At 42.1% G+C, this 27,522-nt stretch overlaps 1 protein-coding gene across 2 annotated transcripts in view; it reads right to left on the reverse strand.

Annotated features, from left to right (window-relative positions):
* Positions 1 to 3,273: 3,273 nt before the first annotated feature.
* The window catches only part of arid5b (AT-rich interaction domain 5B), a 142,184-nt gene continuing 117,935 nt past the window's right edge, over positions 3,274 to 27,522 (reverse strand). For both annotated transcript variants that reach the window (XM_041209666.1, XM_041209667.1), the window contains 2 exons: positions 22,819 to 23,017; positions 3,274 to 7,568 (listed from right to left, as the gene is read on the reverse strand). In XM_041209666.1, the coding sequence (XP_041065600.1) occupies positions 5,391 to 7,568; positions 22,819 to 23,017 (2,377 nt within the window). In that variant the 3' untranslated portion in view covers positions 3,274 to 5,390. The remainder of the gene's footprint in view (positions 7,569 to 22,818; positions 23,018 to 27,522) is intronic.

Here is a 27,522-nt window from a genome sequence, read left to right on the forward strand (position 1 = left end):
GCAGGCCCATCCTAGTTTGGTACTCATCCTAAACGGCCTCAATAAGTATCCCCTGATAAACAGCACAACTGGAGAGTCTGCACAACTAATTTAAACACAACAGAGAAAACAACACATGGCTTCTTTTCAGCTTCCAGTATATGAAAAACAGGCATTTTCCCATGAGATACATTTGAAACTAATATTAAAAACAAAACTTGTTGCATGCTCAGTGGGTTGTTTGAAGAAGTTTTTGCAACAGACATTAAGTTTTACATCAATCCAGTGAAGAATGAATAATGCAAACATCCAGTTTTTCATTAACCTTTGATCAAAAGGCATAGATTTGAAGCATTTATTGACTTAATTGTCCTTGAACATTCTTTCTGAAATGGGGCTGTATTTCATATTGATATCCTACATAGCACAGTACAACACACACAGTTCCATTAAACATCACACCTCAGTACTTCTATAGAGGTGTTTATAGAACACAGTCATACCCTGAATGTAAAGACATTTTATTATTGCAAAAAAAAAGTTAAAATCACACTGTAATCTGTGGCCAATAAGTCAAGTTCCCCCTTCACCCTTCCCTTTCAGATTCTTGGTTCTATTTAATTGCTGTGGCCAATTCCTCAAAGTACTTCACATTTTTGCTCTACACACAGAAAATTAAAGATCACAGTTAGTAGTCTGGGAGAGCTGGCTCAGGTAAGAAACATTTATATTACACCTTAACATCCCAAAATGGATTAATTTCAAAGTGCAGCTACTTAAGTGAACAAGAACCCATAAACGGCAAGTGAATGAATGACTAGGTATTCTGGCGCTGAAAATCATCATGGTCAGTGACCTCAAGCAAAGTGTGTGCAGTAGCGAATCAGCAGCCCATTTTTAAAGCCCGCTTGACATTCTTTTACATAGTCTTCAATCAAATTCTGAGCAACATTAAAATGGGGGAGGTTTGCAGAATTTTTTTTTGATTGGACTGGAGATGATTACATTCCAGCTCCTCACCATGTTAATCACTCTTCAATGTTAATTCTGATTTCAGCCATTTTCCTAGATGCAAGAAGGGCTATAGAAACGCAAGTGGTTGTACTGTTTTGATTTTTACCACTGAAAATTCGCCTTGCTCAGCCGATGTCAAAGCTCAGTAAATCAGAAACCCTATTCCAAGTTAGACAATATAACACATTATATCATGTAACACAACAGCCTAGAATTTGGGCCACGACTATTTCTGGGACCCGGGGCCAGGCGCAGGGTTGGGTGGGGAGGTGTGCAGTTGGATAGAAGGAAGGGGAACAATGGTGATTGTGGGTGTCTGGAGCAATGATCATTTCCTTTGACCTGTGGTTGGAACGAGGACTTCTATTCTTCTTGATCTATGCCTTATATCTACTTCATGTTGGATATCTTTACCAATGCCTGGTGAGCAGCACACTTACAGCTGGAAACGTGCACACATTTCTGCTCAGCATATTGGGGCTTTAACAGTCTGAGTAGCACCCAAGCAATGGGTTCTGCAGAAACCAAGTTCTAGGCCATGTGCCATTGTATGTAACAGCCACAGTAGAACCTTGCATCATACCCTGGAATATATAAAATACTTAAAAGGTATTTTATCAGGTCAAATGCATGTTATACCATGTAACATTAGATTGTACCATGTAACATGTATTTTAAAGCACATAATGTTTTATACATAGTGTATCAATCCATATGACTATTAACTTATACAAATTAAGTAAAATATGTAACATGCTATTCTCTTGGAAAGCACAGAACACATTGCACACATTACAACAGCACAAAATCATAGTCTTTACTTATTTTTTAATTATGTACACTGAAGACACTTATCTTCTATCCATAGTTGGTAAATGAAGGAATTGATTACTGTGTAATTCAAGCATTTATTTAATTATTTGAGTACCGAGCATGTTCTAGAGACATAAAAATGAATATACCTCACGTCCTTCAGGATACATCCAATTGAAGGTTGCATTCTTATGGATTTAATCAATATTTTAATGGAAAATAATAGTTTCTGTTGAACTCCCTCCGTCAATGTGAGGAATACCAATCACAAACAGTACGACACTTGGCTATTTTTTACACAGGCTTCAAGTATAAGAAAGATGAGATGGAGGTTACAGCATTAGGTTTAACCTCAATTTCAAAAGATTCAGTGTGTTTTTCTCCCACGTTCAATAACACTATTTCTTATTGCCTCTGAGCATGGTTTGTGCTTAATTGTGGTTTGATCTGTACTGTCTCTCTGTTCTGTCATCCCTCAAACAATAGTACAAAGAACATATTGGCCAGTATATCAATCATCATGCTATTATTGTTGGGTGCCAATGGACTACCTCCTTTGCCTACAAAACAACAGTGACTATACCTCAAAAGTAATTTATTGACTAAAACATTTTGGCACATCATGAAAATGTAAAAGACATGATATAAATACTAGTTTGTCTTTCACACTGGATTGACACCCACTATGCCCTTCCTACCATATATCTAAAGTAGAATTGAAACAGATTGACAGAGGTAAAACCCAAATCTCCTATTGGTGCTAGTTTCAGGGGTCCAGTCTTGTCAATGACAGAGACTTTTACTGAATTCCCAAAACTGAAAGTGGACTTAGAATGATCAAATTGTGTTTTTTGGGGAACGTCAGCCGAGCTGGGGACCTGCAGAAATCTGGTCAAAAAACCTGAAGGCTTTAAGATTGGTGGAAAAAGATTTTAACCTAAAAACATTATTTATGACAGCTATTTTAAAAATATTGTTAAAAAGTCCAATGTTCGAAAAGTCTAGACCACAATTAAAGTGATTTGCTTGAGAACAGAAGGAGAGAAGTCAGGCACTTTTTCAATGAATTCCCTATCTCAGTCATGTTGTGGGATACAGCAAGCAAAGGTCAGCAGTTTCAAATGCCTCCTGGCATACTTCCTATTAGCTGGTTCAGAATGGCATTGTCACAAGATTAGCTAAGTGTTCAAAAGGTCTGCAACAAAATGTCACATTGTGTACGTTAAGGTAACATGTCTGAACTTTAACTGCCTTCAAGCATTCATTTTAAGATATCACTTCAGCTTGTACCTCTTCATATTTCACCTAAGCATTATTTGCATAACAGCAATTCCATTATTGCGAGTAAGTTGTTGTGGCTGTTACTTAAAATGGTGAATTCATTTTGGGACAGAACTTAAGTTCTGAGAAAGGCTCCTTAGCTTGAAAATAAAATGAGTAATCTAAATCAAAGAAAAAATTCACACATTTTAAGTAGTAAAACTTTTATTAAATATAACAGTGGATCAGAAAGTACAAAATATTTTGCCAGCTATGTGATTGATAAACTATTGGAACAAAGTATCAAAAGCATTTGCCAAGTACACTGAACATACAAAAACAAAACTTTAGTGTTTACATTTGGCTCAGCAACATTAGATTTAAAGTTTGAACCTAATGCAAGGTTACTCAATAACCTTAAACTATCAGGACTCATCTTAATGTTACTAGTCTTCGCTTTTAACTATGTACAAATCACCATACATGAAAATGTGCTATAGACCAAAACAAAATTGCAAAAAGAAATGTGTTCATTATTTACAAAATACAAGTTTCATAATAAGAACATGTCAGTATAAACATCTTGCTGATAAGATACAGACTGAAAATATTTAAGCAATGTGTCTTGGTGAATAAAACGGCCATTTGAGAACAACATTCTCTGTAACTAATATAGCCACAATCAGACAAACAATCTTGTAAGTGCCCATTATAATCATTACGAGCATGGAAACCAACAAAAATAATATATCCTGATTTCACAATACTTATGATCATAATGCTCTTTGCAAAGCTAGACCAGATGTGACCACGGTATACCATTGACAAACATGTGTGGTTAAGTACTGAAGTTTTAATGTGTTGTTGAAATGAAAAGGCACAGTTAGTTCTTGATGTTGCAGTGGAGTTGCCAGAAGGCCACATGCAATACTGAGGCATCAGTTAAACATGTTTAGTGTGGAACTGAAAGGAAATTATTGTAACCAAATGTCAAGTTCTCTAGAAGCAAATGTTCTAATAAGTTTAAGAAAGACTTTCTTTGAAAGTATTTTGCCTATGTTTAATTTGCTTAGCATGAGGGCACTTTTAAACTTAAAGTGAAATTTTCCAAGCTCCAAAAGGCTGCCACAGATTGAGCCAAGCACAGGAGTTGAACAAAGAGCCAGAACTGCATTTCAACACAAATCTTATTAAAGCTTCACCAACAGCTGCACAGACAACGGGAATAGACTGAAGGGGCTTTATTATAAAACCAGCAGAATGCTCGCCAATGCTAAAGTGGAATCTTGTTTTTCTTCATTTTATTATTCAGCTTCACTTTTGCTTCTTTTCAAAATCTGCCTTGTTTACATTAGAGAGATTTACGGTTCAAACATTTGATTGACAAAACATTATGTGGAACCACAGAAAGAACCCTTGCAGCTATACTTTTGTGACCTTAAATGCAAGGCAGGCAGGATCTAAATATAAAATTACCGTCATTTTTTCCCTGCAATGTAGCAACTGCAAACTACAGCTAGCATATCTTATATACAAATCTTTAGCTCATAGCGGTTTAACAGCAGTAAGTTTGAGAGCTAGGATGGCATTGAAAGTATGAAAACTGAATTTGAATATTTACATTTAATTTGAATCAATATTAAAACTTGGCAAGTGTTACTTGAGTTACAGTTACTTTATGCTTTGTAAACGATTTTTTTTTTTAATCGATGTGAAAGTCAAGCCCCTAACAACTGCAAGAATGGTGATATATCCAAAAAAAAATCAGTGGAAAAAAAAAGACCAGTGGTGCACTATTACATAGTACAGAAATTAACCACCACATATGGGTTCTACAGAAAGGATTCAAAAGAATCCAAACAGACATTTACAGCTGCAGCAAACTTCCTGTAGTTATTATTTCTATCCTGTTCTGGAACAAGAACACAATATTCAACACATCCATCAACTGACACTGCGAGAAATACACACCAAAACAGCAGAAGCTGGAAGTAAAACCTGACTACAGTTGCATAAATTAAGATGTAAATGTTTGTAGTGAATATTTACAGCCATTTAATGTGTTGATATCGCAATCATGATAGTGTTAGGTTGCAGCCAAAAAAAATTTCTATGTACAAAAAAATATTACTTCGCATTCAATGTACTAAAAAAACACAAATCTTACAATCTGTAGATGATATAAGAACACCTAAAGTGAATGCAAGAAATACATAAACCAGTTGCTGGTAGCTTGCAATCACAAAGTCTTACGATGTAACGTGGGCTATCAGGCTATTACGCTACATCTCTTGATTTCAGCAAATGTTCACAAAATAAAACGTTTATAGTTTTGCACCGGGATGTAAAGAAGAGATTGGTGACGTGGAATAGGCAACCTGTGGGTTCAGAGAAGCGAGAGGATAAAGGCTATGGTGCAAAAGGTCCCCATAAGAGGCTGCGACTGGGGCAGCAGCTGCGGACAGATGTCTATACAGTTGTGGAGAGGCGCCGGTCGAAGCAAGGATCTGCCTTTGCATTGCCGGTATCATGAAGGAATGGATGGCCAGTGGTTGCATGAGTGGAGACAGCACAGCCTGATTCTTCAAGTATTGCAAGGGATGGGCATAGTCAACTGGAAACCCTGAGCCCAGGCCGTCACACATATCTTGAACCTGAGATACGAAGGCTCCAGGATACACACCTGGGAATATCGGAGTTGGCAGCGGGAACTTGTGACCCTCCAAGATGATCCCCGGGGGCAGGTTTTTGCTGCTTTCCCCTTCCAAGTCAGACGGCTTTTCTTTCAGTGCCAGGTCCTTTGCCAGCGGCATGGGAGACACAGCCCGGAGTTTCTTCTCCGGGCTCTGACTGCTGCTGTTGTCTGTGCCCTCATGGTTCCTCTTGATGGGTTTGGAGCTCCCAATGACCTGTGAACTTCCTTTGGAGCTGATGATGGGTCTGACCACTTCCTCTAGCTTTGCCGAGGGGGGCTGGATGGCTTCACTGCTCTTGGTGCTGCTTGGTATTGGCATTGGAGGGACACGGCAAGCTTTGGGATGGCAGTCAGTATGGGCCGGCTGTGTAACTGCTATCGTGCTCTTAATGTCGAGCTGCGATGGTAAGTGAATGGTACTATTTGATGAGCTCTTGGGTAGCGTTTTCTTTAACTTTGGAAGACTCAAGTCAGTGGGCTGCTCCTCCGTGGGAGGTTTCACTGCACATTTCTTTTCCTGTCGGTGCAATGTTGAAAGATAACTTAAATAGACTGTATCCTGGTTTTTATTTTGCACAAATGAAGAACTTTTATCCTTCATGATACTGCTCAGGTACTTCGACGTGTGGTCGTTATTAAGATGATGCTCTGTGTGTCTGTAAAGATTGTGCAGGTGTGGGGAGGAGTAGAAGTCTGCTAGAAAACTTGACACTTGTGATGGTTGGCAACCTTTCTTCTCAGAACTTTTATTTTCATTATCTGTAAGGTCAGAGGTGAAAGGGTAAGGAGCGCCACTTTTGAATGAGTCTGAGCAAATGAGGTGATGCTTAGAAAGATAAGCAGCCTCAGAATCGGATAATTTATTCAAACCATCATGTTTAAATGTCTCCCCTCGCTCATCAATATTTCTCCTCTGAAAACTATGCGCATGTTGAATCACAGATGGTCTATTAATGGCCAACTGGTCTGGCGTGGAGCCTTGTAAAAAATTACTCTCAGCCGTAACCATTTCCTCACCATTCTCATCACATTTTTTACTGCTAAGTAATGGAGGTGGGGCTCCGATTGGATAACTGTTGGACAAAGTCCCACTGACCTGTGATAAGAACTTCTTCTTGGCGAGCGGCGACATGATGCCAGGGTGACCCCTGGAGTACACCAGAGGCAGGTAGCTGGGGGAAGCTTCAGTTTTTGTCATAACAAGCTCCTCCTTCTCTTTGAGGGGCCCGGGAGAGGGGTTCAGGTTAACCTTCCCTGTCTGCCCAAGTGGCTGTCTCTGTCTGCTCTCCGGCCGGTGACTCCCCGCCCGATTGTCAACTTCCTCTTTCGAAGGTTGATCGACATGAACGGAGGCATTTGCAGCATCCGGCAATAGTACACTTGGTCCCTGATCAGGAGCGTCTCCTCTCTCAGCACCTTTCTCAGCTGTGGGTGCCTCACTAGCAGCTTTCTCTTGTAGACTGTTTGCCAGCTTGTCGACCGGATGTTGTGGCAACTCAGGATCCTGGCAGGGTGCTGAAGCGGCTTTGCTTTCTGCTGGGCTTTGTACCAGCGCATCTCTCGAATGGATCTCAAGGCTCTGGTGCAAGGACAGCGGCTCGGCCTCCTTTCCTTTCGACTCTTCACCGTTGGCTTTGCTGACTTTGTCCTTGGCTTGGTCCCCTTTGCCATCTGAACCCTCGGAGATGTCACAGCCAGTCGGTTCCTTCTCCCCATTCTCAATCTGCGTCACTGCCCCTTCTCTTGACAAAGCCGAGGCTGGGCTCCATTTGTCCATTTCTCGGCTGCCCTCTGAGGCTGCAATTACCTAATTAATAAAAAAAAAGTTATTTATACAAATCTTAAGTAAAAGAAGCACAGACATAGACCATGGGCCTAGCATATTCTGCAGTCACAACTTACAACAACAACTTGCATTTATACAGTGGCTCTAATATAGTAAAATTCCCCAAAGCACTGTACAGGAGTGTAATCGGACAAGTGTTGACCCAGAGAGAGGTATTAGGACAGAAGGAAATAGATTTTAAAGACTGGTTTAATGGACAGAGAGATGGAGAGGTTTAGGGAGGGAATTCCAGAGCTTTGGGCCAAGGCAGCTGAAGGCACAACTACCAATAATGAGGGATAGACAAAATACCAGAGTCAGGGGAACAGAGTTCTCTGAGGTTTGGAGGACTCAAATTATCATCCCCACCCCTCATTCCATTAACCCCCCAACTCCCTCAACCCTATCATGTAATCTCCTGGAAAAGGGAAAAAAATAATCTTCAGGTAAATGAAAAAATAGTTATTTATGAAAAACTTACGTAGAAGCACAGACATAGACCCTTAGCTTGGCAAAACTCTGCAGTCATAGCTTACAACAGCAGTAATAGAGGCTTCCACTCCAAACTGCATTCACCCGCCTGTTTACTTTTTGATAATGACTGTATCTGTTCTTCATTCCTGACAGAAACTCTCTCAGTTTCAATGGCTCTGCTGCTACAGCCGTTTAAAGTAGAGAGATTTTACATACGAGCACACGAAATAGGAGCAGAAGTAGGCCAACTGGTCCCTCGAGCCTGCTCCACCATTCAGTAAGATCATGGCTGATCTGTTTGTGTTTCAAATTCCACATTCCCATCTGCCCCCGATAACCTTTGATTCCCTTGGCTAACAGAAATCTATCTACCACCACCCTAAAGATGTTAATTTACCCCACCTCCACCACCTTCTGAAGCAGAGTTCTCCAAAGTTCCACAACCCTCAGAAAAGAATTTTCATCTCTGTCCTAAAAGGCCGGCCCCTAATTTTAAAACAGTGCCCCCTAGTTCTGGACTCACCCACAAGAGGAAACATCTTTCCACCTTCACCTTATCAAGGCTGTTCAGGATCTTGTATATTTCAATCAAATCACCCCTCACTCTTCTAAACCCCAGTGAAAACAAGCCCAGGCTGTCCAACATTTCCTCATAAGACAACCTGCTCATTCCAGATATCAATCTAGTAAACCTCCTCTGAACCGCCTCCAACGTGCTTACATCCTTCCTTAAACAAGGAGACCAAAACTGCACACAACATTCAAGATGTGGTCTCATCAAAGCCCTGTATAACTGAAGCATAACATCCTTACTTTTATGTTCAACTCCTCTTGCTATAAAGGATAGCATTTCATTAGTCTTCTTAATTACTTGCTGTACCAGCATACTAACTTTTTGTGACTCGTACTAGAACATCTAGTTGCCTCTGCACCTCGGAATTCTGCAGTCGTTCTCCATTTATGTAATAGTCTGCTTTCTTATTCTTCTTGCCAAAATGAACTACTTCACATTTTCAACATAATACTCTACCTGCCAGACTTTTCCCCACTCACTCAACCTATCTATATCCATCTGCAACCACATATCCTCTTCACAACAAATCTTCCTACTTACCTTTAAGTCATCTGAAAATTTAGCTACCATGCCTTCACTCCCCTCATCTAAGTCATTGATATAAATTGTAAAAAGTTGAGGCCCCAGCAAAGACCCCTGCGGACTCCACTTGTCACATCCTGCCAATCAGAAAATGACCCATTTATGCATCCTCTCTGTTTTCTGACAGCCAGCCAATCTTCTATCCAGGCTAATACATTACCCCTTACAATATGAACTTCTATTTTCTGCAATAACCTTCGATGTGGCACCTGATCAAATGCCTTCTGGAAATCCAAGTACAGCACGTCTAAAGGCTCCCCTCTAACCACCGCACATGTTACTCTTTCAAAGAGCTCCAATAAATTGGTTAAACAGATTTTCCTTTCACAAAACCATGCTGACCCTTCCCAATTACCTTGAGTTTTTTTTAAGTGCCCAACTATAACCTCCTTAATGATCAATTCTAACACCTTCCCCATGACAGACATCAAGCTAACTGGCCTAGTTTCCTGTTTACTGCCTCCCTCCCTTCTTGAAGAGAGGGGTTATATTTGTTACTTTCCAGCCTGATGGAACCTTCCCAGAATCTAGTGAATTTTGGAAACTTAACACCAACACATCTACTACCTCATTAGCTACCTCTTTTAAGATCCTAGGATGAAGACCATCTGGACCCATAGACTTGTCAGCCCACAGCTCCATCAAGTTGCTCAGCACTGGCTTCCCTAGTGATTGTAATTTCACCAAATTCCCCTCTCCCTTCCACCTCTTGATACAGCTATTACTAGAATGTTTTTAATATCCTCTGTTGTGAAGACAGAAGCAAAATATTTGTTAATTTCATTTGCTATTTCCTCATCATCTATTAAATACACATCCTCAGTCTCTAGAGGACCAGCGCTCACTTTACTTACACTTTTCCTTTTTAAAATACCTGAAGAAGCTCTTGCTATCCGCTTTTACATTTCTAGCTAGCTTCCTCTCATATTCTAATTTCTTTCTCCTGATTAACCTTTTAGTAATTCTCTGCCATTCTTTATATTCTGACCAATCATCTGACCTACCACTCATATTTAATGTAAGATCAGTTGTTTTTTAAATAACTGCTATTTCTACAATAATGTCATTAACAAATGCAAGTTACAGTCGAATTGACTTGCTTGAGAATAGATGCTGTGATGTCAGATACATTTCAATGAGTTCCCTATCTCAGCTATACTGCTGTGAGGATAGTGAGCAGAGGGCCCGGGGCTTCAAACGGGTGGGAGAGAAAAAGTGGAGAAAAAGGAAGGTTCCATATGGCCAGGTTGCCAGCAATGCTTCCTAATAACCAGTTCAGAATGGCACTGACACAAGCTAACATGTTGTGTGTGGTGTGGGGAAACCAGGGAACAAAACAAAAACGAGAGCAACAAAAATAAAATGCATTGACATTTCCATACAATAACATTGAATCACATTCAAGCATAAATCAAAACATTTAATATTTAGACTTTATTAATATGTTTTATTTCCTGGTCATCTATATTCTCCATAATCCATTATCACCAGTTGCATTTTTAACATAATAGAGCATTGCATTGTAAATAACTGCTGAATTTATAATAGAAAAGGTTACCATGACAACAATAACCTACTTTCTTTGGCATTTTGTCTGATTATTTTATAACAAAGCCGTTGCTGGAACATGATATGCACTGGCTATCTCAATTCCTGTTAAACAACTGTGAAATCTTTCTTCCTAAAATTTTCAGTCAATAATTCCACAGCCTTCAGCGTGACCAGAAAGTACATAATCACCAGGGGTATCCACATTATGGTAGGCTCTGCCCAAAAACTACTGTAAAATCAGTGTAAGATCAGGGGATGCTGGATTTCCATATGAACATTAGAACTGGAGGCAATTCAGCCCCTCAAGCCCATTCTGCCATCCTATTAGATCATGGATGATCCTTACCTCAGATGTTTCCAAGATTACAGCAACTGATCAGAAGCACCCAATAGCCCCAATAAGGAATTAACCCATGATGTGGCGGTACTGACAGCAACTGCCAGTTCAAAAGATAAACTTAAGGCCAAATAGCTATTAAATTGATCTGAGCCAGATGGTGAACTATGGAACAAGATGCAGGTCTTTGTCTTTATAGTAGGTTTATTCACAGGACACAGCATTACAGATCTCTGTTTCCTAACTACTCAAGCAGTGTCCCAGCTGACTCTCTTTATATGTTCTCTCAGTCCTTAATCAAACAATGTCCATCACCTGGCATATCTTTAAAAACATAAATCAACCAACCATTAGCAATTGCCCCCCGCCCCCCCAACTTAAGTTGGTCCAAGTGGAGTAGAATGCCTAAGGTGGCAGCTGCAGCTAAGGGTGGTGCGTCCCATAAGGCGTCAAAGCAGTCACTGACTAAAGTCACCAAGAAGCAGAGGAAATCTCGCAAGCTGAGCTATTCCGCTTACATGTACAGGGTGCTGACCCAGGTCCACTCTTACACCAGGATCTCGTCCAAGGCCATGAGTGTTATGAATTCCTTCGTTGTCGACATTTTTGAGCTCATCACCTCATTCACTACAACAAGCGCCACACCATCTCAGCCAGGGAGATCCAGAGCGCCGTCTGCCTCATGCTGCCAGTGGAACTGGCCAAACACGCCATCTCTGAAGGCACCAAAGCGATCACCAAATACACCAACTCCGTTTAGGTCGATCATTCTAGTGATTATAAAAACATGTCAACCCTGCCCCCATACTCAAACATAGCACTGAAGCTACGAGGTTCATTTTTAAAGATTGACAACAGAGGCTGTTCACAAAGCCTCCAATTACAAGGATTAGATAAAGAAAGCACATGCATTCATGAAGCACTGTTCGTGACCTCAGGATGTCACAAAGTGCTTTACAGCCAACAAAACTTACTCACTTGTTTGTCCTTCAAGGTGAAGATGACCAGGCTTACAATCTGGGTTTTTTGATGGGGTCTGGTGAGAAGCTAAATGACTGCTAAGACTGATCAGCACCCAGGAGGTTCTGCTACAATAAGGTAGATGATTGGAAGAGTTGCCGTCTCAGGGTTTCCAATCCTCATGTTTTCTCTCTGCCTCTGATAATGTGCTTGCTTTCAAAGGAGGCCGCATGTTTTTTTACTTTGTTGCGTCAGGTGCAGCAATCCTGAGCGAGTTTCTCCCAGGGCTGGAAGTTGATATATCAAAATTCCTAAATGTAGCCTTCAGAGTGTTCTTGCAGTGCATCCTTTGACGTGCACAACCCCAAACTCAAGCTCTCCATAGAAGATTCGCTTTGGAAGGAGTGTCAGACATTCTGGCTACGTGACCAGCCTAACTCAACTGTGACTGTCTCAATATCGTGTGGATACTTGGCATGGCAGCTCGGGTTAGCACCTCAGGGTCTGGTACTTTGTCCTGCCATCTGATCTTCAGAAGCTTCTGAAGGCTGAAGTGGTTGAGCTTCTTGGCATGACGCTGATACAGAGTTCAAGTCTCTATTGTATAGAGCAGAGCGGGCTGGATTATTCTTCTACAGACTGAGCTTGGCAGGCAGACTTACCAGACTTCATTACCAGACTAATGTTCAAAGTCTGCGGAAGGCTACACTTGTTTTGGAAATTCTTGCATGTGTCTCATCATCAATATAGAAAGCTCGGATAGTGTGCTGAGATAAGTGAACTTATCCTTTGCTGACAGGTTCTGGTCACAGACTGAATCCTTGGCTTTGAGATGGAGCTTTCCTAGAGCAGACTGGTATATTTCTTGAGTTTTCTTTATGTTAATTGTAAGGCCAATGTCAATTAAATACGTTTGAAGTGTAGTAAACTATTGCAGTATAGGAAACGTAGTTAATTTGCTGTATATAGTATGATAATGACTAAATAATCTCTCTTTAATTATGTTGATTGAGGGATAAATGTTGGCCAGGTCCAGGGAGAACCCCTGCTTTTCTTCAAATAAAGACATGAACTTTTCACGTGCACTGAGGTGACAGACAAGGAGTCAGTTTAACATCTCATCTAAAGGATAGTTTGAAACCATTCGAATTATGTTTCCACGGTTTAGGACATCTTTTGATCCACTTAATTAGGCCGCTGCCTTACCAGATCACATCCACTGTGCTAAATATTTGCATATACAAATAATATGGGGCAATTTTCCAAACACATGTTCTTGTTGATAAGCCTTACTTGTAAGCTGAAGGTTGTGGGGAAATCATGGTGCCCAGTGTCCATTGTAATGCACAGCTAAACAGATGGGCTTGTCTCCCTGAGGCTAAAATCTCATTAACCAGAAGATATTCAAATTAGAAAGTATGAAGCAAACATTAAAGGGGAAAATAAGAGTTCCTGATTTTGCTAGCCACTGCAACATTATATCTAACTGTGCAGGGTTTATATTTGGCCAGGTAGTGAGTGCTTACACTCCACACGAGCCTCCTCCCACATTTCTCATCTCATCTAATCAACATATTCTTCCTATTCCTTTTCACCTAGTCTTCAACTAGATTCCCCTTAAATGAATTTAGTCTCAATGACTTCAAGTACTGGATTTATTCATGACTTAAGACCCAAATTGGACATGCTTGCAAGTGGAAACATTTTCCCTACGTCTAACCTATCGAACCCTTTTATAATTTGAAAGAACTCCATCAAGTCACCTCTCAGCCTTCTCTTTTCTAGAGAAAAGAGCCTCAGCCTGTTCAGTTTTCCCTGATAGTTATAAGTCCTCAGTTCTGGCATCATGTCAGAGATAAAGATGCAGGAAAATGGTAGACGATCCAAGGAGTGAAACCACACAGACGTTAGGAATCCTGGCCCAATTCCCAGCTCTTCAATAACAAGGTTTTCAATCTATTCAAACTTACTGAAATCATCGCCACAGGAAAGTGTTGCAATATAGATATATATATATATATATATTTTTTTTTTAAAAACTGCCAATGCCTAATTGCTCAAATTATACTTAAAGAAAACAGAAAGGATATGACTCAGACTGTATTCTAAACAAGAAAGGAACAACATAGGCTTCTAGGGCAAAGTTAGAAGGTTATCACAATGATTCAAAATCAAATTCAAGGTTGGTGTGTACACAAAGCTAAATCCATGGAGGCACTTATATTAATATATTCATAAATCTATAATTGAAAATTCCTCCACTGCTCTGATAATGATGTAACAAACTGAGCATCCTGTTAGGGTACCTCAATCTTGGTAGGAAGGGCCCCAATAAAAGCCACTCTTTCTTTTGGTTAGTGAATATAGATATATATTTTTCAGCCGTGTGACAAAACCACACATTTTCCTTTCTTGTAAAATCTTTTCCCCAGTGCAGTCACATGACATAAAAACCACAGAGCAGTTGGTGATGGTAACAGCGGAGACAAATTTAGATCTGGAAATCTTGCAATGGGCAAAAGTGAGAGCGGATTTATTTTGTTTATGGTGATGGGTGAGCTGCCCAATAGCAACTCAACCTTACAGCCTTCCGGTCTGAATATTGAGTTCAACAATTTTAGTTCATGAAATCTCTCCTCCATCCCCACCCCCTTTCCGATCCCCCTTTTTTCCAATAATTTATATAGATTTTTCTTTTCCCACCTATTTCCATTATTTTTAAATGTATTTCCATCCATTGTTTTATCTCTACCTTTTAGCCTATTTCGATCCCTTCCCCCCACCCCACCCCCACTAGAGCTATCTGTACCTCTTCCTTGACCTCTCTGTCTCAATCTCTGGTGATAGACTGTCCACCAATATCCATTACAAACCCACCGACTCCCACAGCTATCTCGACTACAGCTCCTCACACCCCGCTTCCTGTAAGGACTCCATCCCATTCTCTCAGTTCCTTCGCCTCCGTCGCATCTGTTCCGATGATGCTACATTCAAAAACAGTTCCTCTGACACGTCCTCCTTCTTCCTTAACCGAGGTTTTCCACCCACGGTCGTTGACAGGGCCCTCAACCGTGTCCGGCCCATCTCCCGCGCATCCGCCCTCACGCCTTCTCCTCCCTCCCAGAAACATGATAGGGTCCCCCTTGTCCTCACTTATCACCCCACCAGCCCCCGCATTCAAAGGATCATCCTCCGCCATTTCCGCCAACTCCAGCATGATGCCACCACCAAACACATCTTCCCTTCACCCCCCCTTATCAGCATTCCGTAGGGATCGCTCCCTCCGGGACACCCCGGTCCACTCCTCCATCACCCCCTACTCCTCAACCCCCTCCTATGGCACCACCCCATGCCCACGCAAAAGATGCAACACCTGCCCCTTCACTTCCTCTCTCCTCACCGTCCAAGGACCCAAACACTCCTTTCAAGTGAAGCAGCATTTCACTTGCATTTCCCCCAACTTAGTCTACTGCATTCGTTGCTCCCAATGTGGTCTCCTCTACATTGGAGAGACCAAACGTAAACTGGGCGACCGCTTTGCAGAACACCTGCGGTCTGTCCGCAAGAATGACCCAAACCTCCCTGTCGCTTGCCATTTTAACACTCCACCCTGCTCTCTTGCCCACATGTCTGTCCTTGGCTTGCTGCATTGTTCCAGTGAAGCCCAACGCAAACTGGAGGAACAACATCTCATCTTCTGACTAGGGACTTTACAGCCTTCCGGACTGAATATTGAATTCAACAACTTTAGGTCGTGAGCTCCCTCCCCCATCCCCACCCCCTTTCTGTTTCCCCCTTCCTTTTTTTTCCAATAAATTATAAAGATTTTCCTTTTCCCACCTATTTCCATTATTTTAAAAAACACCCCCACTAGAGCTATACCTTGAGTGCCCTACCATCCATTCTTAATTAGCACATTCGTTTAGATAATATCACCAACTTTAACACCTATGTGTTCTATTGTACTATTGTCGTTGACATCTTTTGATGATCTGCTTCTATCACTGCTTGTTTGTCCCTAAAACCACACCCTCCCCCCTCCACCTCTCTCTCTATCTCTCCGCCCCCCACACACACACCTTAAACCAGCTTATATTTCAACTCTTTCTTGGACTCGAACTCAAGTTCTGTCGAAGGGTCATGAGGACTCGAAACGTCAACTCTTTTCTTCTCCGCCGATGCTGCCAGACCTGCTGAGTTTTTCCAGGTAATTCTGTTTTTGTTTTGGATTTCCAGCATCCGCAGTTTTTTTGTTTTTATCTATCTGTACCTTGTTCATCTTGCTTCCTACCCTTAATGTCACCTATTAGTACATTCCTTGGATAATATCACCACCTTCAACACCTCTTTGTCCTTTTGTCTATGACATCTTTTGGTTATCTCCACCTATCACTGGCCCTCTATCCAGCTCTACCTGTCCCACCCCCCCTTAAACCAGCTTATATTTCACCTTTTTATTTTTCCTTAGTTCTGTTGAAGAGTCATACGGACTCGAAACATTAACTGTATTCCTCTCCGCAGATGCTGTCAGACCTGCTGAGTTTTTTCCAGGTATTTTTATTTTTATTTTTGTTTTAGCAACTCAACCTGCAGGTTTCACTTTAACTCCGCTGTGTGGTGATTTAGCATGTCATTAAAACTACCCATACTGCCTCCTTACCAACCACCGAGACCCCCACTGGCATCACGGCAGCATTTGTATCGGTGGGGTTTGAACCCCACTCAACAGCCCCCAGGGTGTCCAGTGGGTGCAAATGTCCCCCACCCCCTGCATCATATGGATTGAGAGCCTATTAAACTCTCCACCATACAAGGCTAACCACCCTATTAGCTGGCATAAAGATGGTTACAGTAGGCGAGCAGCATTCACGTTGTGGCCTGTCAGACTGTTAATCAGCCGATAAATCCTTTACTGTTTCTCTCTGTTCTGTAAGGCATGATAGGAAAAATAAACCAACCATACTGTGTCACAAGCCTGGGCCTGAACTCAAAACTTGATTTTAAGCTACTAAAAAAACATACATGCAAAACGTGTGTGAGAGATGGGGCCACTTTATTACATGATAGCTCCAAAATAATGAAAAAATATTGTGAATGGATTATCACATGGTGCTCAATCCATGGACTTGCTAATTAAAATTGTGTCACTGCATATGTATATAGCATTGCCCACGATGCTGTCACTGTGGAGATTGTGATTCAAATTTGCTGCAATGTGACTTGTGAGTATAATCTCCTCTATTTATAGCATTATGTAGAATAATGAAGTCTGACTCCCAGGACCAGCTCAAAGTGCTACCTGTACCAGTGCTGGCTGACAGGCCTTTTTGGGCTTCTTGTCATTCTGTTGCAATGTGCCTTTGTGCACTCTAAATGGCAGCATTGTCTAAAGCTTTCATGTTCTACTGAGTAAACTGTCAAGATAAGCGGTGTGTTAAGACAGCCCTTTTTGCTATAAATCAGCTCAGCCAGAAACGCATTTAATAGTTTCACTGACACACATTTGAACTTCATTTTAGCCTTATGATTTTATTCAACTTTAATTTGTGTACTGCTTGTTTTTTAACCTCCTTTGGATCAGATTATCATCCAGCAATTAAGCAGTGAGCTCCAGAAGACAGCACTTTCCTCGTTAACTCCTCACCACCCCTCGCTATCAGCCCAAGGCTTTGTTGAAGCTCACATGCTCCAGGTGAAGAGAAAAAGACTTAATGATGGCTATGTGCATATGTGCAGCAGTACTTTAAGCAGTGAAACATTCCACAGGAAGGTATTTGGACAAACTCTGATACCGTGCCACAAAAGGAGATGTTAAGAAAGGACTTGACCAAAGACGTTGGTTTTAACGGACATTGTAAAGGAGGTGGGGGGGTGGTGCGGGGATGGAGAGAAAGAGGTTCAGGGAGCCAATTCCAGAGTTTGGAGCTCAAATGGCTGAAGGCACAGCTACTTATGGAAGGGCGAAGGAAGTCAGGAATGCTCAAGAGGCCGGCATTGCTGGAACACACTCAGAGAAAGAGAAGAGGTTACAGGCCATGGGGGGATTTGGATATGACGCCATCCAATCTGCCTGAGGTGCCCATGTGCTCGCAGCCCAACTCACTGTGCCAGCAGACTGTTTCCAGGTCTTCAGCTTCTAGTGAACTGTATGAGGCTGAAACTGCCCCATGGTCTCTTAACAGCAGCTTAATGCCCATGAAATGGTTCTTTGCTGGAGAATACTGGAATGGAATGGGTTGCAGCTTGAAGAGGTTGATCCAATCAGCAGGTCGATAAATGGGAAAACAAGAACTAGGATTTGGACAAGATTTTATTTTTAATGCAGTTTATCCCCTTGACAGAATTAAATCTTCATGATAGGTTTCCCTTTGGCAAAAGCAAGTTGCTCTTATTAAAAGAAAAGCAAAATATTGTGGATGCTGCAAATCTGAAATAAAAACAGAAATGCTGGAAATATTCAGTGGGTCTGACAGCATCTGTGAAGAGAGAAACAGAGTTAACGTTTCAGATTGATGACCCGATGTTCTGGTGGGAGGTCAATGACCCGAAACTTTACCTCTGTTTCTCTCTCCACAGATGCTGCCTGATCTGATGAGTATTTCCAGCATTTTTCTTTTTTTATTATTTGCTCTTATTACAGTTCTGCTATATCAGCATTATGAATTGTGTCTCAACTGCAAGGAATGTGGAATTTTTTAAGAAAGCAGGAAACCTACTGTATTTAAAACATCGCCTCGTAAGAAGTGTGGAAGGAAAATGTAAAGCCATGGTAATGTTACAAATATTATTACAGCTTTCGACTTTGCACAGATTTCAGGCCTTGTTCTTTTCTGCCAAGTTTAAATGGCACGAGAGGGTCAAGTTGTGATTACTCTGCTCTTCAATTGAGTATTATTCAGTCTCTCAGGGGCCTATGGAATTGCATGAAAAATACCAGACAGATGAGCAAACTACAGAAGACTGAAGTATATTCCACAATGTTAAACAGTTACCTCTGTTTCTGCCTGGAAAACAACTCTCTCTAGATCTGATATGAATTAACTGAAAGTGATACAATGTTCAACTATGTTTAAACAGGAGCTAATGTTTAACGTGAGGAAGTCCAGGCTGGTCAGTAATGTATGTGTGCATTGCATAAATCTGGGCATACTAAATCTTAGTATTGTACATCGACGGAACCATTCTGTATGGTAAGTAGCATAACAATGGATTTTATTCATATTGCTGTGGTACTGAGATTATTTCCTATCATGAACTTATTTCCACCTCTCTAACATAGGAACAAACATCAAATCACGTGCAATGATAGGCAATCTCAAAATTGGGTTTTGCCACTTTCAAATGGTGGGTATTCATAGCCAAGTTGGTAATGATGCCTTCACACATTGGTGATGGTACATTATGCCTGAGCCTTGAATGCCCCACCATCCCCATGGTAGCCTAGGTCATGTGAGCAACCAGTGCAGCATTGTTAGGCCTGTTAAAAATGCTTCCACTTTTTTTCTCCCCAGTGTGGAGGAGGAAGATTAAACTTGGCAATCCAAATCCTATTAGCTCGTCAAGGGGAGAGGGTAGGAGTTTGCCAACAAGCGGAAAACCTCTAGGCACCTATCAATGGCACTGGACTAAAGCTGGGTACGAACGGTTACCAACACATTGGCATTGGGAGAATAACAAGGCAGAAATCCAACGCATGGCTGCCATTTTGTCCCTGTAAAATTGGTGGCCAGCTGTTTGAAATCAGGATGTGGGCTGGGGGCAGGGGTGGGGTAAAGGGAGAGCCTCCTGTTCCCTTTCAATAATTTTTCTATATCCTGGCTGATATAATATTTCATAAACTCAACTGAAACAGCCAGAAGGCTGATTAAATATGCGAGTTGGGGGCTGGAGGGAGGAATCTTGTGCCAATTGTAGGACCTCAATCGAAAGATTCAAAGGTGCATTTTAGACCTTGTGGTGCACACCTTGCCCCAGTCATGCCAGCAGTCGAGCAGCCTGACTACAGGTCCTTAAAACGACAGCTTGAGCCCACCCAACAAATGGGCAAAGCAATTGTGAGCATTTACCTTTGTAGCAGTGCTGCTCCAGGGTCCAGAAAATGAACTCCAGCCACCACCAGTTCTTTCAAGGGTTCCCCAACCATGAAATGTGTCTGAACAACCCTTCCACCTCCCTGGAAAAGCTTCCAAACAACCCCTCCAGCGCGGCTCTGGTCAGCCTAGCATTGGTGACGGCTTAATTTGCTATCGGGCCCTGGTGGTGTTTAACCAAAGGCCTAACTCTGATCTGGTTCAGGCTGCGGAGACCGTGTCCGTTTCAGGTGGAAGGCAAATCTCTCAGCTGATGCAATAACATTCCCCTCATGCTGAACAACTGTCTGCCTGAGAGTGTTGCTCAGCAGCCTGACATTTACAGGCCTCTATCCTCAGCTTTAGAAATACTGAACTGTTTAGGTTCTCTGGTAGTGATGGAGACACCTTTAACTACACACCGAGCGACCATTTTCTGACATGTTCCCCAGCTACCTAACTGAAAGAAGAAAAACCTCACCTCTGAATCCAATGATGGAAGGACAGCTCAGTTCCTCAGCAGCAGAATGGAGGGGGCAAGAAAGAAGTTTGGAAGTTCTCTGCCCCTCTACTGGTTTATTTATCCCAGTGGAAGTGCCAATGAGAATGATATTTGTCTATACACAAGATAGTTCAAGTTCAAATTCACAATTAAAAAGCCTGGATTCAGAGAATCTGGAATTCTCCTTCCCAGAAAGCAGTAGAGGCTGGGTCATTGAACTTGAGTTAGTTAGATGGAGTTAGGTAGATTCTTGATAGACAAGGAAGTCAAGGATTATGGAGGGCAAACAGGAAAGTGGAGTTGAGATCACAACCAGATCAGCCACGATCTTACTCAATGGCGGAGCAGGATCAAAGGGCCAAATGAGCTACTCCAGCTACTAAGTCCTACATTGGTATCCAAAGAAGTGGAGGTTGTTACCATACGCAACCTTTTATTTGCCAGCTCTCAGCCAAGCCACTAGGTGGGAGCATCCCACTGCTCAGAGGGAAAACAGACATTCCCTTTGCCCTTTTTCCTACAAGTATGCATCCAGTCCTCCCTGCTAAGAACATCAGCGTGGAAATTCCACCTGCCTAAATCTACCTTTATGGTTAGTGGAGGTTATCAGTGTGCTCATTCATCAGAGGAAAAATCATAACGATTTAGTTGAAATATCTCCTGCAGTGTAAACTCAACTATATCAGATGAAGAAAGCCTACTGTAAGATCATCAATACTAATTTTGTTACCTATCCACATGTCATGCATTATATAATATGAAACAGCCCAAGGTCCATGACCCACAACTGAGATACAAGCATGGCATGGGAGCTGGCAAAGCTTACAGCAACACGCTAGAAATCCATCAGCAGCAAGGGAACAAACCTCACGACAATGCTGCCCACCAAAATAGAGATGGCAGCTACCAAAGTGCACAGCACTGACACATAATAGAAGTAGAGGCAAATACTAAACCAAGCACAATGTATTTATCAAGCTGTCCAGCAACTGTGCACTCCAAACTGGCACACAGAAGAACCTCTCAATTGTACATATTAAATTGCGAAACAATGCAACGCCACAAGCCAAGGGCTCGCACCACGCCGCACGCCCAGGGCCCGCACCACGCCGCACGCCCAGGGCCCGCACCACATACCAAGGGCCCGCACCACGCCGCACGCCCAGAGCCCGCACCACGCCGCACGCCCAGGGCCTGCACCACATACCAAGGGCCCGCACCACGCTGCACGCCCAGAGCCCGCACCACGCCGCACGCCCAGGGCCCGCACCACATGCCAAGGGCCTGCACCACACCGCACGCCCAGGGCCCGCACCACATACCAAGGGCCCGCACCACGCCGCACGCCCAGGGCCTGCACCACATGCCAAGGGCCCGCACTACATCGCACGCCCAGGGCCCGCACCACATGCCAAGGGCCCGCACTACATCGCACGCCCAGGGCCCGCACCACATACCAAGGGCCTGCACCACACCGCACGCCCAGGGCCCGCACCATATGCCAAAGGCCTGCACCACACCGCACGCCCAGGGCCCGCACCATATGCCAAAGGCCCGCACTACACCGCACGCCCAGGGCCCGCACCACATGCCAAGGGCCCGCACTACATCGCACACCCCGCACCACATACCAAGGGCCCGCACCACATGCCAAGGGCCCGCACTACACCGCAAGCCCAGGGCCCGCACCGCATGCCAAGGGCCTGCACCACACCACACCACACGCCCACGACTCGCACCACACCGCATGCCAACAGCACACATTGTGCCACACGGTAGACCACATGGCAATATTATGCGCTGAACCACATGACAATAACATGCATCAAAACACAATTCCAAAAAATTAATAAAGGAAGAGCAGCTAAATGTTATGCCACGATTATATTGCTCAATGCTCTTATGATCAAACCAGAATTTTTGTTGAGTACTTGCTGTAAGGAAATGTTTTCAGAAATGCTGATAAGGTAGTTATAGTTTAGTTGTGTTTGTATTAAGCAGTTTGCTCGCAAACTGTGGAAATGAAATGAATGGGAAAGTTCCACAAAGTAACTTTTATTTCCTGAAGTCAGAAAATCTCGAGTGAGATGAGGTTCTTGGATTTTTGGTGGAACGTATCTTACACTTATTAACGAATTTAATGCCCAGATCTGGTAACCAGATTGAGAGAGAACAGCACTAACCTCAGTGTACTCTTTCACTTTCTGATTGGTGTCCCTTTCTCTTTTCACTTTTCTGTTTTGTTCAGTCTTCCGTTTGGTTCCAGCTGCCCTCATCTTGCTCTCGCTCTCTTGGGGGCTGCTCTCCTGCTTTCGAGGCTTGACTGGAGGTAGAGGCTTGTCTTCCTCCCCTTTGATATATCTTTCGTAGGGCAGGATCAGCCTGCAACAGTCGTGAAACAGACGCAGTGAGAGAGAAACTTGGTGAGCACACACCAGCCAGCCTGCCCACCGTTACTATTGTACTCCACGTCCCTTATTGCAAAAACAAAAGGGAATGCCAAGGTTGGGGTGGTGGGGAGAGAAGGCTGCTGTCTTTCAGAGCAACACATCAGACTGCATCGAGCGTGCAGGCCTTGGAAAATAGTTTGCATTCTCTGTGGTTTTCCTGCTTTTGGTCAGTGGGAGGCAGTGATGGCAAAAATCAATAGTTGAGACCACAGACAGATTTTCTTTGGTGTTTCTCAGCCCAGAAGAAGGGAGAAACATAACAAAGTGGGGGGATGGGGATGTGACAGACCTTCTGCTTGGTATCCAAGGATTGTGATCATTAATGGGTCTTAGCAGGGATTAAAGTTTGACTGAAGCAATTATAAATGTTAGCTTATGTTCCAACTAGTCAGTCAGAAATCTATTTTGACATTAAACAGTGTTTGGCTTTAAATAGCAATAAAAATAAAATATTACAGCAGCACTGTGTCTGAGTTAAGTATTGATCTCACTAACCTGCAAAAGCTAACCAATTGCATTTTGCAAATATTTTACTTTCAAAGTACAGATATTATCAGAGTGGTTATTAGTTCACATTCCCCATGTAGAAAGGGGGCATGAACAAGCTCTTACTGCCAACAAAATGGCAACTTGCCAGCGATAATGCTTCAGCTCAAGACCACAGGGTATATTTATCATTAGATGCCATTACAAGGAATGCTTAAATATGTTACAGCTGCTAAAACTGGAAAAGTTCTCTCTGTGCACTGGAAACACACATTGATACCAAAATAATGAGCATCGGCTAAATTCTTGGTCCCTGCAGTAATGTTATAGTAACATTTACATAATGAATAACACATTATTGCAATGGATAATAATTTGGCTCGCATTAAGTTCCATTAAATGTGAGATGCAAAAAAAGGAAAATATTTCTAGCAGTGCTCTCTCGATCCTGTACACTCGCTTGCTCACACAGTGTACTAGGAAAATCTAATGGCTAAATAGGACTGATGGAAGAATGATGAGAAAAGACATTGAGGAGATAAGTGCAGAACTTATAACAACTCCTTTTTAAAGCTCTGTGGATAATAACCAAAGCTCACAAATAAATCCAGGAGAGTACTGACCAAACCTCCACCTCACCGATAGACTGCAGGCAGGCATCAACCAGATTGTTTATCTGTTTCCTACAGGAATGATACTTTTACCCTGACCATACCGACACCTCATACAATGCATCCCTCATCTCCTTTGTATCACAGAATTACCAGCCTTCTGTAAACAATGATGCTCTACCCCCGTAATCTGCTCACCATTTAGTCAATTTGAGATCATACAATAAAAATTCTTGTATGTCGTGTGAATACTCTTACACTGAGCAGAGTCTGGACCAGAGGGAAACCTTAAATTCAGTGAGATGAGACTCGACAAGATGAATGACTCAAAATTCTTTCCCATCTATGGAGATTTCTGAGCATGTCTCCCTCTCTCCTTCTCCTTTTGAAATACAGGGCTCTCTCCAAAATGAAAGAAAGCTCATTTATATCGGTTAGCAAATTAGGTGCCCATGGTTAGAACTTCCTTTTTAAATCTCTTAACAGTTCAGCTGGGATGTGAAATACTTAATTTTATTTTATTTTTCACAGAGCTCAGAAACTGGCAGTGAGACAAGGGTAAAAATACATTTAACACAGCTGGGCTGAAGACCTTCTGCCAAGCTGCAGGAAATCTAGAATTAAATGTTCCTTGTATCTGTAGAGTCATGACTAAGGTAAAAATCGGAATCAAAACACAAGATTTGCCTGTTCCAGGCTATCGGTTTTGTTTTTGATATTTGATCATCTGCTGCTGCTTCCGAGACAGGTCAGATTATAAAATGCATCACCACAAAAAAAAAACAGGCAAGGGGAATAGTCACCAAATACAGCTAGCAGAACGCTCTTGGGATTTAACTTAAGCTTTAAAAAAAAAACATCTCTGAACCACTGGCTTTTAAATGCACAAACTTCCGTGTACTGTTAATCCTGACTATTTGCCCCTGCACAAGGCTCAAGATATAGTCGACAGCAACGGAAGTGAGCCATTTCACAAAATGCCTCACTCTACTTTTAGATTTAGTAAAGATGGCTAATTTTCTCCAAATATCAGGACTAATGAATTCACTCAACCAGTTTTTCTTTGGAAAATAAAGTATATACTGTTTTTTTTTGGGGGGGGGGGGGAGAGGAGAGCAGTCTCAAGGTTCAAAGGGCATTCCAACCCATAACTCAAGGCACATTCTAAGTCTGAGCTCTTAGAGATAAGTTTTTGTTTAGATTTTTAAGTGAATGTGAACATAATTTCTTTTCCCTTCTGCTAAACATTTTATCTAAAAACGAGAGGAAACAGTCTAAACACTTACTGGCAAGGTTACAATGGAAACAACAGCTGAACACAATTCCAAAAAGGGTCGATATTCATTTTATGCATGTGCCTTTTCTGCAGCTCTAATTTTAAGAATTTGCCATGGTCTTACATTCCAACTGCGCACAGTTGCAGGGAATCGAAAGACAACAACCTTCTGAGGTGCAAACACAGAACCTGGATTGATTTCAACGGCTGATATTTGCTTCATGCAGAAATGATGTTTTATTTTAAGAATACGCAGAGTGGTGATGGAATTTGAGGGGGGGGGGGTGGTTTGGTGGGGAGTGGTCGGAGAATAAACAAAACATCAATTTTTCCGGTTGTGCAGCTAACCGTGACAGCAGCTGAACAAACATGATATATTACTCCACAGAAATAGCACAAACACTCATTAAATTCTCCACAGTCGTAAACTTTCGCTCTACCAGCCATTACACTAAGAATGCTGACAGTACACATCATATCATTACTTTGTTTTTCAGCTCCTGCTGAATATCAGGAACACAGCTCTCAGTTTGGTGAAAATTACTGTTCTGCTGGTCCTTGCAACTGTTATTTTGTTGCTGCCTAAACTTATTACACAGCAACAGCTGCGTCCTTGTCACGTTGAACTATAATTCTCTTTTCGCATTGACATTTCATGAATAGCAACAGTAACAGCTTCAGTACATATTATAACAGCTATAAAATTGAATAGAAATAAATCATTCTTGGCTGTGAAATCAATCAATTCAAGCTTCTAAAAAAAACCTCGAAAAACAGATCCAGAAAGGCAGGGATTGATCAAAATTGATTTGGTTGTTGCTCTTAGCAAGCTATCATTGCTCGATTTTTTTCTTCAAAATTTTGATAAAATCGATAGCTTCACTTTATGTTACAGAGCACAGGGGAACAAATATTTAAGGAAGAAAGAAAAATGATACAAAGTGACATAATGCCATCTATTCCAGTTAGAAATGGTACTTCAGTATGGGCAAAATGGAGGAAATAAGATTATATTTTACACAGAATTTTACATCACAGAAACAGGCCATTTGGCCCAAGCAGTCCATGGATTGATTTTTGATTGATGTTTATGCCCCAAGCAAGCCTCCTCTCATCTTTATCTAACCCCATTAACATATCCTTCTACTCCTTTCTACCCCATGTTTATCTAGATTCCCCTCAAATAATGCATCAAAACTATTTGCCTCAATTGCTCTTTGTGGTAGAGAGTTTAAACTCAAACCATTCAGCGTAAAGCTTCTCTTGAACTCTTGTTGGATTTATCAGTGACTATCTTCTACTTATGGCCCCTAGATTCAGACTCACCAAGTGGAAATATCTTCTCTATTGAACCCCTCCCTCAGCTCACCTCTTAGTTAACTCTTCAGAGAAAAGAGCCCTAATCTGCTCAGTCTTCAGCACTATGCCAACTTGAATCATTTCCTACTAGTTGCCCAACTCATGTCCTCTGTTTGATAAAAAGACATATAAGATACTCGTTAGACCTCAGCTGGAATATTGTGTACAGTTCTGGACATCATTTTGGAGGAAGGATGTGAACACATTGGAGAGGGTGCAGAAGGGGTTTACAAGAAAGGTTCCAGGGATGCAAAACTTCAACTATGAGGATAGATTGGAAAGGTTGGGACTGTTCTCCTTGGACAGGAGAAGGCTGAGAGGAGATTTGATAGAAGTATTCAAAATTATGAGGGGGTTGGACAGAGTAGATGGGGAGAAGCTGTTCCCACTTGGAAAAGGATCCAGAATGAGAGGGCAAAGATTTAAAGTGATTTGCAAAAGCAGCCAATGTGACGTGAGAAAAAAGTTTTTCACACGACGAGTGGTTCGGGTCTGGAATGCACTACCTGGAAGTATGGTGGAGGCAGGCTCGATCGAGGCATTCGAGAGGGCATTAAAAATTATTATTTGAATAGAAACAATATGCAAGTGTACAGAGAAAAAGGCAGGGCAATGGCACTAGATCATGATGCTCATTTGGAGAGCAGGTGCAGACATGACGGGCCGAATGGCTTCCTTCTGGGCCGTTGAGATTCTGTGAATTTG

This window comes from Carcharodon carcharias, chromosome 17, assembly GCF_017639515.1.
Source record: "Carcharodon carcharias isolate sCarCar2 chromosome 17, sCarCar2.pri, whole genome shotgun sequence".
Lineage (NCBI taxonomy): Eukaryota > Metazoa > Chordata > Chondrichthyes > Lamniformes > Lamnidae > Carcharodon > Carcharodon carcharias.